Source organism: Erigeron canadensis, chromosome 9 (assembly GCF_010389155.1).
Source record: "Erigeron canadensis isolate Cc75 chromosome 9, C_canadensis_v1, whole genome shotgun sequence".
Taxonomy (NCBI): Eukaryota; Viridiplantae; Streptophyta; class Magnoliopsida; order Asterales; family Asteraceae; genus Erigeron; species Erigeron canadensis.
This window is the reverse complement of record NC_057769.1, coordinates 27200955-27214897: the sequence shown is the minus strand read 5'-3', so window position 1 is coordinate 27214897 and position 13943 is coordinate 27200955. Positions and strand designations below refer to the sequence as shown.

Genomic DNA, 13943 nt, shown 5'->3' with positions numbered 1-13943 from the left:
TTAAAAGAAAGTTTGTGGGTGAAAGAAATGCTCTTAACTGGGTAAGTAGGTTAAATCCTTATGGTAATTGTAAATTTTGGTAAGAAATTATTAATCCAGGTTCCACCGACCGGATTGGGTCGTATTTCTAATACTATCCAACAAAATCAGCAACATTTGTATATATGTTCCCAAATGTCATAAAAAATTGGGATTATCATAGTACAAGACTACAAGTATCTAATAGAGTGAAATTCACAAGTGATTAACACTATTATGGCATTAGAAGTCATTTGGCAACCAGCATTCCTTTAAAGTGTTACATGTATATGCATTCCCACTTTTCTACTACTCTTAAACTATATTGACCAGAACTGGTTTACATTACCGAGTAGCCCGGCCCACCTCCGCCTTCCGGCACCGTCCATTCAATATTTTGTTTTGGATCTTTGATATCACAAGCCTGCAGCTCGAAAACAAACAAATAATTATCGTTGAACAAGGTACAACTACAAACTAGACCATTTAACATGTCACCGACAAGTCCCTACATGCCCATTTTACTATGACCACCTATGTCATTGGTCAACCGAGTATTATTATTGATTTGGACACATAGCGCCAGGTATTTATCGATTATGTTCTTGGCTGTTCAAAAAACAAATCTATCTATTCTGTTGGTGCAGATAGTAGAGATCAGAACTTTGACCCATTTCACTTGGATTATATCTCTCATCGTAAAAGCAGAGAGATTAGCTAAATGGAAAGGGGTCGGAAGGCACCCAAAGTGCATTTTAATGCAGAAACATATTTAATTACTCTTGAAATAATCTACTGATTGTTATCTTTGCAAAAAGTACTAAAAAGTTATCCTTTTGATACCCAACCCCCTCAACCGGTCATTTTGCCACAAATAGTAAATAAAAGAGCAGCTTGCCTTGCAGTGCAAGCAATTCTGAGCATTAATCTGTAGCTTCATTTGACCTTTGTCATCTGGAATGTACCTGCATTAATAGAAAAGATTTTGAAGAAAAATTACAATGAAAAGAACTAAAGGCGAGCAGAAAGATACCAAAAAAAAATAAATCTTACTCATATACACGTGCAGGGCAATATCGTGATTCTGGACCACCATATTTTGGCAAATTTACAAGTTCAGGAATTTCAGGGTCCCTCAAGCGAAGATGAGCTGGTTGGTCATGATCATGATTCGTATTGCTCCTAGAAAAGAAAACAAGAAAAATATATGGAAGACTGATGAATCTGAAATGTTAAAACATTAGAGGACTTTTAAAATTAAATGTATAATGGGCTTGTTAGTTTTTGTTCTACCAAAAGTTTGGGTAGGATTTATCTGTTTCGGTGAAAAATTATAACCAATACTTTTTTTTGAACGGAATTATAACCAATACTACGCCCTGAAATAAATATACAACATTAATACCTGTACAGGGAGGTTGGTACATCAAAACTAACTATACCGTCTGGCTTTGGATATTCAATTGGGGAGCATACACTTGCTTCCTGTTTGCATAATGATGCAGTTGTAAAAATTAGATAATGCATAAGATTTAGGGGGCATCTGGATTTGCTTTTTGGAACTCAAATACTCTATACCCAAATCCTAATCATTACAATTCGATTGTTACAACTTTAAACATGCACATCCAAACGCTAATTCTACAGTTGATTCCAATTCTCATTATGCAATATCACATAATCATATTAACAGGTTATGCATATAGAATTCCTTACATGTGTTGCCTCATGATCTGGTTTGCCGTGCTTCAGGGTAAAGGGGGCTCTTCCTTTGAATAGATAGCTGTGAAAGATAAAATAAACGAGTGAACTTTCATCATATGGCGCGTGTACTGTAAGTATGAAACAAGGAAGGAGATCTTACTATTCCACAGCACTTACAGCCAAACCAGGAAAAAGCCCATATTCAAATGCCTGAACACATGAAGCATTACTAATTAGAAAATGATGTATATGAAAAAGGAACCTAATTAACAGGTGTGTTGGGCAGCAGAACAAAACGAGGTCAGGTCAAACCAGGTGACCTTTAAATCGTGTTGGGTTAGGTTTGACCGGTCAACACTACCATTTCTATGTTTTTAATTAATCAATGTCTTGAATCTGATTACAAAAGTTACACTACTAAGTTAACAATATATTAATTTCAAGTTGAACAAGTAAGGAGGTTATAAGCATTTGAATTAACTTCTCTCAACTTTCAACATGGTTCACTATTAGCCAAGTTTTAAGATGTTCCCCTTTTAACCTGTTGAAGAAAAGAAGGGAAAAAAATCCAGATCAATCCATTTTAGCTAATGGGTCACAATATTTCACCTCTAATCAAACCCTTAGAGTTTTCACAACACAAGAGGTTTCCAAGAAGATAATGAACAAAAAGATGTGATATAATAATGACAAGTAACAAAATCGAACAGTAACTAACCGGGCGATAGTTCCTTGCACGGTGAAGCTCTTCCCAAATCCATGAACTTTTTAAGCATTCCCAGTAGGTTTTCATATTAGAGCCCTCGTGAAGTACTCCAAAAGCAGATTCTGCTGCTAGCATTCCTATAACGGAATATAATATGAAAACTATTCTACAAATGTTTATGTTCCATATAATGTTTCATTGGTACACAAATCGAAAATGAGAAAAACGCTTACCTGATTTCATGGCGGTATGTGTGCCCTTTATTTTTGGAACATTTAAAAAGCCAGCTGAGCAGCCAACAATTGCTCCCCCGGGGAACACTGGATATGGAATAGACTGAAAATTAACTAGCATTATATTGGTATTATAGCAAGTAGAAAAAACTGTGCAGAAGAATTATTCCAAAATGATTTTACAGCCTGAAAAACGGATGCAGTGCCCTATGTTCTGTTTAGATTGATACAAAGTAAAATAAAGATGCACCTGAAAACCGCCTTCATTCAATGTGCGGGCACCATATTGGAGAACAGTCCCATTTTCAAGAAGAGATCTGATGGCAGGATGACATTTAAGATTCTGCCAGGGTCAAGGATTACAGACTATTGGTTTATTACTTACTAAATGAAATATTAAATCAATTTTAACCAATTTACATAACCTTATTACCCAAAAGTTGAAAGTAATTACCTGAAATTCTTCATAAGGACTGAAGAAAGGGTTGTGATAATTCAAAGCGCACACCAGTCCAATGGAAACCTGCATACAGTTGAACCCATAGACATCTTATTGACTATTGGCAAAAATCCGAAATTTTAACATCAGAACATTATATAATTAATAAACATGCAGGTGCTGGCTTACCTGTCTATCTTGCATATGGTATAGAAAGGATCCCCCGTATGTTTTGTGATCTAAGGGCCAACCTAAGGTATGGACCACAGCACCAGGCTTATGCTTGCTGGCATCAATTTCCCATACCTAAAAATTTTCAGATATTGATTTAAAATAACCAAGCAGAAAATTAAAGAAAATTCTCTGAACATAAGCTATAAAGCCAAATGGACTTGCCTCTTTAATCCCTAACGCATAAGTTTGGTGCTGGCCCTGCCCTTTCTTTCTGAGATCATATTTTCTTATTATTTTCTGTACATAAAATTATATATAGAAGATTAAGAAAGTAATCTGATATGACATAACCAGAACATATTTATTTCTACAAACCTCTGATAGTGAACCTCGACATCCTTCAGCAAAAAGATTTATACGCCCTGAAAAGAAAGCAGGGAACATATTTAGCATTGTAAATAACTGAGAATAAGGATCATTTGACCAAGGATGAATGTTACCCTTTAATTCCACACCAGGCTGATAATTATCTTTCTTAGAACCATCTTTACCGATTCCCATGTCATTAGTTGCAATCCCAATAACACTCTCATCTTCATCAAACAAAACCTGTAGGGCTTTGAATTTCATTATGGATATGAACATGCATAGAGGTTGCAAAATTAAGAGATTGTCTAATAGGTCAGCTTTCCGTGAAGATCAGAAAAAGTTGGGTTGACCCGGAACACTTTTGTCCAAGTCTTTAAAGATTATTAGTGTACAAAATATGGTGACAAAAATAATTAAAATCTTTTAATAAGATACATGTTTGGAGATATTTGACCCATTTAACCCAGTTGACCCACCTTTTAAGCTAATTGTTTAACGACATACTCAGGCAGCATAGTACCTCTTTAGCTGCAAAGCCTGGGTAAACTTCAACTCCTAGTTCTTCAGCCTTCTGTCCCAGCCAACGCACAAACTGGCTTAAACTGAACCAAACATAATGTGTTTTACACATGTAGGTATTAGCTCAAATCTAATTCTGATTACATTATATAAACACACAAAAACAAGAAGAGATTAACGTAACATGTAACAATTTTTACGTGGACTACTGTTAGATGGCTCAAAATGGTGATAGACAACTTGGCTAGATGGAGAAACAAATACTGGACTACTGACTACCTTTCATGAAGAAACTTTTAACGTGCCAAATTTTTTAATCAGCAACGATTTGTAAAATGTGACTAGTTGTGAGTAGTGATTCAGTTTCTTCAGGTAACCTTTAAGAATGTATCCAGTTTTAAATCGTAGATGGAATATATGGTCCGGGACAACTTTTGCAAGAACTATCATAATAGTAATCCACCTTGTCCTTGATTAGTTGAAAGAAGAGCTATCCAAGTTACCTTATAACATAATTTCCTTTATTATCAAAAGGATTTGGCATCGGGATAGCATGTTTTCTTGTAAGCAACATGAATTTGTCAGAAGATACGCCAACACTGATTGGTGCCTGTACAAATGTTCATATATAAACATATGTCATTATCCTACACATTATAAACAATTTTTAATATCTAACTATCTAAGGCACTCTTTTAGTCCAAAGGGTAGCTTGGTCATTTTCACTCGAACACAAACCAAACTAAAGAAATCAGAATGTACCTCCTCCTCTCTCCAGTTTGGAATAAGTTCATTCAACGCACGAGGTTCAAATACATTTCCCGATAATATATGTGCACCTGAAAACAATTATAAAAATCCTATAACCAAATGATGCATATATAACAAGGAGATACACTTTAAGTTTTTGATATTGAAATGCACTGAATATCATACCCAAAATCGATATGAACTTGTTAATTTACACAAAAAGGACTCTTAATGTTATCAAATTTACAAATATTACAGAAATTGGTATAATAAAAACAGGATACCGTGTTAATTAACGTTATGGGTTAGAATGAATACAGATAACTTCCTTATGGATGGCATTAATATAGTGAATTCGACATTTGATATTGAAAATGCAATCAGCAATGGCTCTAAGAAAACTGAATTAAAAAGATCAAACAGGACATATGAATTTCTAAAGGGTAGGTATTTCTAAACATGTCAAACTTACAGGAAAATCTATCAGTATGCATCTTTTAAACATTTAGTTATATGTATCTAACTTCCAACTATTTTATTGGAAGTATTAGACCTTGTATAACTTGTAAATATGTAATGTGACCACAATTTGGACGACATGGAAACTTATATCGCTATCACATCAACAATAAGTTCTAGTCAGATGATAAAGAGGTTACCGAATACAAAGAATACTTTATTTTAGTCAACAAAATGACAAATCACCATACAACTTCAAAAGAACAGCAATTAGAAAAGAAAAAAAAAAAAAAAGATAAATGAGCTTAACTTGAAGCAAATAACGCAACTGTTGTAAATCGAATATACATACGATACTAATATATACAACAGATTTTGGATCATAGTTGCATATGTTCTCAAACATTACTACACCAAACAACACAAATGTACCAACTTACAAAACGTGATCACCACAAAAATTTCACAAAAAACCAATAACAATTCAACATTAGTAAACAAGAAAAATGTACCTAATTCAGCCCCTTTTTCGACAACACAAACAGAAAAATCCACATCATTTTCACGGCACATTTGTTTCAATCTAATCGCGGCCGATAATCCCGCTGGCCCACCTCCAACAATAACCACATCATAATTAATACATTCACGACCTCCCTCACTGCTACTACTACTGAACCCTCTTTTTCCAAAAACACAAAATCCATTATTATTATTAAAATTTAAGCTATACCCATTATAATTCTTCAAATTTAAGTGATGCCCAGATGAAAAGGATTTATTAAAATTGGTTTTTGATGATAAAGTTAGTAGCTTTATGGGGTTATATAAAGAGTTTCTTGATTTTGACTTTAAAGTCAAAGAAATGATGGTTTTGAACATTGATGGAAGAAGTGTCTAAAATGATCGATCGAGTATGTTTTGTTTTAGAGGGGGAAATAAGAAATTTGGGTGGTTTTTATACTTTGGGAAAAAAGTGAAATTATGTGTGTTTTTTGTTGTTTTGTTTTTTCTCTTTGTAGAAGAGACCATGTGTCACCTTTATCTATAAGGCGAAATAGTGATAAAAAGTCTGATGAGCACGGCTCTATAAGGATATGTATGCATTTTATTTTATTTTAAGAGAAAATCACCAAACTCCATTTTGTTTATTTTAGGCAGCTAAATTCAATATAAGGTTCTTATATAATTGTCGCCGGGATACGCGCAACAATCATTAGACTGTCTCTAATGGGTTGTTTTTATGCGTCTTTAGATGCTTTTGGATTTCTTTTGCCGGTGAAGTTTGTCCAAAACTAAATCTTTTTTAGGGATGCCCTTACCTCAGGACACTTGTCCTTACCTAATATATTTTTGTTTTTAGTTGGAGGTAAAATGATATCTAATGATGTTTTTATGGTTGAAGATAAAATTATAGAATTTAAAGTATTTATATGGATGTATAAAGATATGATGTGACAACTCAAAAACGCCTAAAGACGTTAAAGACATCCTTAATATTGGAGATAGCGTTAGAAGTGTCTAAGTTACATCCAATCAAATGTAACGACTCATGTATTAGAAGTTATGAATTCAACTTTTTAGAGTAACATGTTAAGAATTTTTTCCTTTAAACTGTAACGATTTATAATTTACATGAATACATCTTATAAAATTATGAGCACATGCATAATTTCACCATTGTATGATGAGATGTCTACTGATATACAATATCTATTAATTGTTTAAAAATTTGCATTCAAGCATCCTTATTATTATCATATAAAAAAAATGATGAATACATGTTATTTAAAAAATTTAATTATTAATTACAAATTTGAGTATACTAATTGAAATATTTTATTCAAAGGTAATGTTTAAATGACCTATCGATACGCTTTTGGATCAATGATTGACTTGGGGATATCAGTTAGAACTCAATTCCGGAAAATCAACCTGCTTGCATAAGTGAAAAGATGTATCGTTTCAAGTAGAAAGCTAAGGACAACAACAACGGGCTCTAGGAAAACACCGAAGCCTTACCTTGAAGTTACATGTATTTCAGACACAAAAGACATGTTTTAGCAAAGTCCTATTAGATTTTGAATTAAATGTTATCTTTATAGTATTATTTAAGAATAAACTAAAACAGGATTACAATGTTCTTGAGACGATATGTTCCGTTATCCTCGATTGACATGTGTTCTTGAAATGAATACATCCACTGCACCCACTGTTTTTATTGGGTACCTTCGATTTAATGTGTGTGTGTTTTATGAGGATTTAGATATGATAGTTAACAAATAAGACATTATTGTTTGAGTGTACTAATTGATTTGACTTTCGATATGATGGTGATGAATATCTCGATCTGAGTAATCTTGGACTCTCGATCTGAATAATGTTGATGGAATATGTGTTTGAGTAAATTAAACAACATATGGTAATTACTAATATACATATCCATGTTATCAATAATTTTAATTAAAAAAAAAATAAAAAGCATGTAACCTGCTATTATAGATGAACAGATCAACATTTAATCAACCATGTACAAACTTAAAAAGTTCGTTGGTTATACACTTCAATATTTTGGTTCAATGTGCAACCATGTACAACAAGTAAAGTATATTTATTATCCAGTGATTAATCCTTAAAAAAAATATTAAATTTGAAGTATAGCATGAGATTCACAATGTAGAATTAAAACTTTTATATATTTATAATTAAACTTTAAGATGTTTATAAATATAGCTAAAGCTTAAAATAAAACTAGCATTGTATATGTACATGTAATTAATATAAAGGGGTAGTGAAGATAATTTATAAGATAAGAGATAATTTATAAGATAAGATTGATAATGTAAATTAATTTATTAAAGGTAAAATAGTAATTTTGTGTCTAACACTTTTATGAGAGGGACAGTGATAATTATTAAGTACTCCATCCGTCTCATGATAAGTGTCCTACTTTGAATATTTAAAGTCTTTATTCATAAACTTTAATTTTAAATATATTTTTGTGTTATATAAAACTTAATGAAATTATATTATTGAAAACATTGTTAGAACACAATCAATTCATATAATTTCATGAATTATAATTTAACACAAAGAAAATTATTTAAAATCTAAATTGTAAAAAATTGACTTTGAAAATCTAAAGCATGATACTTTTAGTGGGATAGAAGGAGTATAAAATAGTATATATATCTTTTGGTTGGGTTTTTGTTGGCTGTCTTTATATCATGCAAACCAAGTTGTACTTTTGTTGGATTTTTAGTTTGTGGTTTGGTTCATACTGCCGAGTGCCGACTTTAATGTGTTATCTATAATCTATTGACTAGGTTTGACGGTTGCCACATCTTTGCTTTAGGCCCAAACCAAACAAATATCTCGAGTTTGTTAACTCATGTTGCGATCGGGTTGTCATATTCATATTTTTCAAATTTCAGTTCTACTTTTACACATCTATTTTGTCAACTATATCATCAAAAAGTTGAACCATGTAAGCCACAATTATTACTAAACATGTTAATCCTGATATACAAAAAATCATACTCCAAAGAAACAAATATCAAATTGTGAGACGATGAATATTTCCCAATCCTATATATATATATATATATATATTTATAAACTTTTATTTTTAACAGTACATGTTAGTTATTTGTAGTTAACTTTTTACAAGTTAGTAACTATACATCATTGTGGGGTTACTCACTTGGTATAAGCTTGCCCTTTTGAAGACAAGACCATTATTTAAATCTTGGTGTCTAATAAAGTTTATAAAGTAATATAAAATTAAAAAAAATAAATAAAAAATGTAGAGTATGACTATTGTTAAAAAAAAGTTAATAATTATTCGCCATATAATTTTTTTTTACAGGTGCAGATTAAATATCACAACAGAGTGTGTAGACGGTGTTGTCTTAGAGGAAACCCTTTAATAGTTCGTCCAAAAGCACAACAATATTAGAGACTTCCCTAAATCTGAATAGACTTTCTTACCACTAAGTTATTAACCCAATTACTAAACCAAAAGCCTATTAATCTTTTGAATTCCAGTTGATGGGTCGGAAAGTTTGACCTGTCTATGACCTCAATTCATTTATTATTGTGTGTCACGCCTATGTTCGGTCACTAAAAAAAAGTTCATTTGTTCACACTTGATTATACAAAGTGTGAAAAAATTTATAAATTTAATCACATATAAAAATGTGTAGAAAAAACATTACATTTAAAAGTGTGAATAAATTTTAAAAGTTATAATTTTTTTCACACTTATAAATGTGTAAACAAAATGTTAACACTTAAAAGTGTGAACAATTGTCAAATATTTTCACATTTAAAAGTGTGAAAATCAATTATAACACATGATTTCTTCACACAACACTCTCCATGTGTGAAGAAAATAAGTGTTATAAATTAACTTTCACACTTTTAAGTGTGAACAATTGATATATTTTTACACACTTGAAAGTGTGAATTTTCTTTTTCACATGTATAAGTGTGTAGTTATTGTGATTTTTTAAATTTATTCAAACTTTTAAATGTAAATTATTTCTACACACTTTTAAATGTGATCAAATTAATAAAAATTTTCACACTTTTTAAAAGCATGAAAAAATAAGTGTGAATAAGTGACATATTTGTTGCGGGTATTTAGTTAGTTACAACCTTGTTCGGTTTCAAACCCATATATTTCTTTTCCCTTTTTTTTTTGTCCCCTATTGTGACGTTGATAAAATTTTAAATTTGAGAATTCCCCAAAATTAGTACTCGTATTTTGGATGTCAAATGTGATAAAAAAGCATACAAATCCATGTGGATATATAGAAATGGCGAATAAGGCAGATAAAAATTAACAAACTTAATCTAAATATAGCTTATTACAATCTAACAAATTACTCATCAAGGGTAAGGTAAAGTTGCAATGTGATTATGTGCCACAGTGCCTATCCACAACATCCCTTTGGCTTCCCTAACTTCACTTACTAGTTTCATCACAACACCTTGTTTGTCTTCAAGAACATCCAAGATCTCCCCTTGTTCGCCGAAAAGGGTGATCACCGAGTACATTTTCATTCCCATCAACCGGGCCAAATCTTGCATCCTCAAAGGAAGTCGAAAATATAGACTCCTCATCCATGGATTATTTGTCAAGACTTCTTGAGGTTTAGTTCTACAACAATCAATAGCCACCCAAAATTGTCCCTTATCGTTTATCCTTATATTGTCTGGAAAACCAGGCAAGTTTGCCACTAGCTCGACGCTGCCCTTCTTTTCACCCTCTATCCATAACTTCATAAGCCTAGAAAAGATTGAGAAACTTGTCATACGAATGTGCATCATCAGGGACGAAAAAATATGTTTTAGACCAACATTTTTTACTAAAATAGTATACATATATGCCGTATATATACCTGCAATTTGTAGTCTCAGTGAATAGAAGAAAAGATTGGTCCTTTGACAATTGAACCCCATTTGGGAAGGCCAGCCCATCTAATACAACATGAGTTGATTTTGTAGGAGGGTCATATCTAAGGAGTCTTCCTGTTGATTCTCCTTCCAACATTATAAAGAAATGTCTCCTAAGGTAAAAGTGCAAAACCAAATGTCAGCTAGATCATAAACAACAGCCGGCCCGGATTAAGTTTAGGATAGATTAAAATTAATTTCAAGTTTCCAACATAAGAGGAATTGAAATGAAACTAGTTTTGATCTTACATACAGCCAAAAAAAAAAATATTATGCCCCATCCATTCCATTTTAGATGTACTAATTTGACTTTTGAAGTTTTTTTCTTTAAATTTTAACCTTAAATATTTGTGTTTGTATTATGTAATATTTGATGAATGTTATATTAATGAAAAATACATTTAAAACTCAATTCATTCATATATTTTATACCAAGTGTTATATAACATAAACAAAAATATCTACGGTCAAAGTTGTAAGAAAAAGACTCAAACAGTAAAACTAGAATATTTAAAATGGAAGAGTACGTAACTTATAATAGTAATTCTATGGAACCAAAAAAAATTCTATGGAACCAAAAAAACATTTCTTGAAAAATGTTATGGAACTCACACTCTATTGTACTTCCTGCTGGTATCTGTAAAGAATATGGAGCCATTACTATGAAGATCAAGGTCATTTGCAAAGAGTATGGGTTGCCCGTCGATCTCAGTGGCCAATGGTCTAGCTAATCCACCATTGGGACCGACAACCATAAGTCCATAATACGCATCAGCAATGTACAGATTTCCGCTACCTTTGTCAAACCTCAATCCAAGCGGTCTCCCACACGTCTCCTCCTTTTTCCATTGCTTGTATGTTGTTGAGTCTTTTCCTGTCGCGCATAACTTTTCTGTCCTGCTCACATTGCAAATTGATTGAGAATTTGAGATTTCATATATATACTCCATCTTTCGAGAGTTATAAGTTACATTACAGACATTCGTCTAGTTAGGAGTATAAGTAGAATAGTTTGCCCTTCAAAAAAAAAAAAAAAACTCATCAAATAAAAACACAGTTTAAGAAAACCTACCAATTTTGTGAAACGAGAGCGAATGTTTCCCATCTTCTAGTTACTTCTGACCATTTTACAATCCGGCCGTCAGCTAAGCCACTATATGGACCATGTCCTAGCGGATCAAACTCCAATGACTCGGGTCCAAAAACTTGATCTACAAACTCTAAGTTTCCAAGTCCTAACCGACTAAGATTGTCACCTGGCCAATTTCCCATCACTTGGTCATATGGTGCAATATTGTGTCTCACGGGTTTAAAATCTTGCCCACCAACCGGGCTCATTTCAAAAGGGTCCATAACAACAAAGCCAATAACAAAAGCTAGTACCAGAACTAACTGATGTTGTAACCGACTTTCTTCTTGTTCTTGTTCTCGTTTTCTTTTCTTCTCCATAAGTTGAGTTGGCATGAACGTTAATCCGTGCTTTAATTTCAAGGAATCAGAACAAGAAAGGTTGGAACGAACGAACAATGTGATACAAGTTTGTAAATGGTATTAAAGCATGGAAATATGTGGTAGGGTGATACTACATGCACTTTTTGTGAAATCATAAACTGGTTGAGTTTAGGTTGCCTTTTGTTGATCATGAAAGTTGTGCATATTTGATTCTTGTGATTTTCTACATGTAATGTGTTTCACCTATGTCACTTTAAAGATTTTCTTTGATCTTGTGTGACTTCATATATATATATATATATATATATTTTCATTCTTAAAGCATAATAGCATATGGTATGAAGTAATGAACTATGATGGGTTACATTAATTATATGATCATCACTTCGCCATGATAGGATATTACACCCATATATCGCATTGAACTCAATTACGAGTATTTATTTTGAGTTGAATTATATAAAAAAAACGTATAGTGTTAGATACAAATTAAAAGCTAAATACTACATTAGATAAATTAAAAACTTATAAAAATCATTAATTAAAGGTATTTGATAAGCAAATAATGAAATTACTAGTTAGATATGGCATATGTTATGTGCAAATTCTTGGCCAACGAATGTAATTTTGTCAGATAAATCCAATGTGAAGCAATGATCATAAATTTGCTTGAATAAATCCTGTGTTCTTTTTTTCATTAATTAGCTTGAGTTTTGCCATTTTTCTTAAAAAGATCTCACAAAGAGCAAGCATATGTAAGGGGGGTTTTACACCATGAGCTAACCAGCTACCACAAAACCGATACCGGGGTAGCAAGATAACATTCATGATATATATATATTAACATAAGAACTAGCGCGAAGTTAAACAATATATCTTATGCTTCATGTATGAGAATGGTATTCAACCGGGCATAAGTTTTATGTGGTATACGCTTTGGGTATTTGAGACAAGAGGTTCCCACCCATTTACCCATTTAACCGGATTCGAAGTTAAAGTTGTACCACTTGGACCAATCGAATTCCTCCACAAACCGGGCAATGAACTGATTCAAAGTCCATTTACTCACCTGAGATGTTATTGTTGGTATTCAAATCCCGCTTTCTCAAGAATCCAACAATCCCAATTGGTCATGTCTTGAGTCTGACCATTTGGTCCATTCTTGAATTAATTTTCTCATTGATGAAACATAGAATATTTCAAATGAGTCTTGTGTTAAATCTCTAAGGTCGCGTTTGGTTCACAGAATGTGAGAATTGGAATTAAAATCCATTCCTTAGTGTGTTTGGTTGGTTAAAGATGGAGGAATCACATTCCGTTGGAATGTTAACATTCCATCATTTGATGGAATCTCCATTCCTTGGGGATGAGGGAAGGAATTTCATTCCGTCTCTCACTTGAATCTTTACAAAATCAAAAACATTCCGTCAAATTCCATTCCTTCAGATTCCAATTTCTTTAAAAGATTCTATTCCTTCCAAAAATATTCTGTAAACCAAACGCGCCCTAATAGTCGTTTTCATTACTTGTATTATCTATCTCTTTTTACTGGAAAAGAGAAGATTAATGGATAGATGACTTTGAAGCCGGACATATTGGGTAATGGACTAATTAATTTGAAAGCATTGACCAATGTAGTAATATTCAAACAAGGCTTTAT

The 13943-nt window shown here is 32.4% G+C and overlaps 2 protein-coding genes across 2 annotated transcripts; both read right to left on the bottom strand.

Annotated features, from left to right (window-relative positions):
• Positions 1-131: 131 nt before the first annotated feature.
• LOC122582787 (electron transfer flavoprotein-ubiquinone oxidoreductase, mitochondrial) lies at positions 132-6302 on the bottom strand. Its single transcript, XM_043755225.1, has 18 exons — positions 5884-6302; positions 4925-5001; positions 4666-4772; positions 4164-4245; positions 3775-3883; positions 3650-3696; positions 3497-3571; positions 3290-3406; positions 3116-3184; positions 2912-3004; positions 2662-2764; positions 2441-2565; positions 1883-1932; positions 1735-1801; positions 1424-1503; positions 1072-1200; positions 917-983; positions 132-442 (listed from the first exon to the last, which is right to left on the bottom strand). The coding sequence occupies exons 1-18, from the start codon at positions 6251-6253 to the stop codon at positions 359-361; spliced, it is 1851 nt and encodes a 616-aa protein (XP_043611160.1). The 5' UTR covers positions 6254-6302; the 3' UTR covers positions 132-358.
• Positions 6303-10264: 3962 nt separating this feature from the next.
• On the bottom strand, positions 10265-12280 carry LOC122583985 (protein STRICTOSIDINE SYNTHASE-LIKE 13). The gene is made up of 4 exons (XM_043756354.1): positions 11904-12280; positions 11444-11728; positions 10777-10944; positions 10265-10664 (listed from the first exon to the last, which is right to left on the bottom strand). The coding sequence occupies exons 1-4, from the start codon at positions 12278-12280 to the stop codon at positions 10265-10267; spliced, it is 1230 nt and encodes a 409-aa protein (XP_043612289.1).
• Between the last annotated feature and the right edge of the window lie 1663 nt (positions 12281-13943).

What these genes read in the sequence shown, in the direction of transcription:
- LOC122582787 (XM_043755225.1), bottom strand. Translation starts at nt 6,253, where the DNA reads ATGTTCAAAACCATCATTTCTTTGACTTTAAAGTCAAAATCAAGAAAC. An exon ending in ACCATATGCAAGATAGACAG is followed by an intron (nt 3,185 to 3,289) that starts GTAAGCCAGCAC and finishes AACTGTATGCAG; the next exon opens with GTTTCCATTGGACTGGTGTG. An exon ending in TGCCCTGCACGTGTATATGA is followed by an intron (nt 984 to 1,071) that starts GTAAGATTTATT and finishes CTATTAATGCAG; the next exon opens with GTACATTCCAGATGACAAAG.
- LOC122583985 (XM_043756354.1), bottom strand. Translation starts at nt 12,280, where the DNA reads ATGGAGAAGAAAAGAAAACGAGAACAAGAACAAGAAGAAAGTCGGTTA. An exon ending in AGCAGGAAGTACAATAGAGT is followed by an intron (nt 10,945 to 11,443) that starts GTGAGTTCCATA and finishes CTTTTACCTTAG; the next exon opens with GAGACATTTCTTTATAATGT. An exon ending in ACTGAGACTACAAATTGCAG is followed by an intron (nt 10,665 to 10,776) that starts GTATATATACGG and finishes AATCTTTTCTAG; the next exon opens with GCTTATGAAGTTATGGATAG.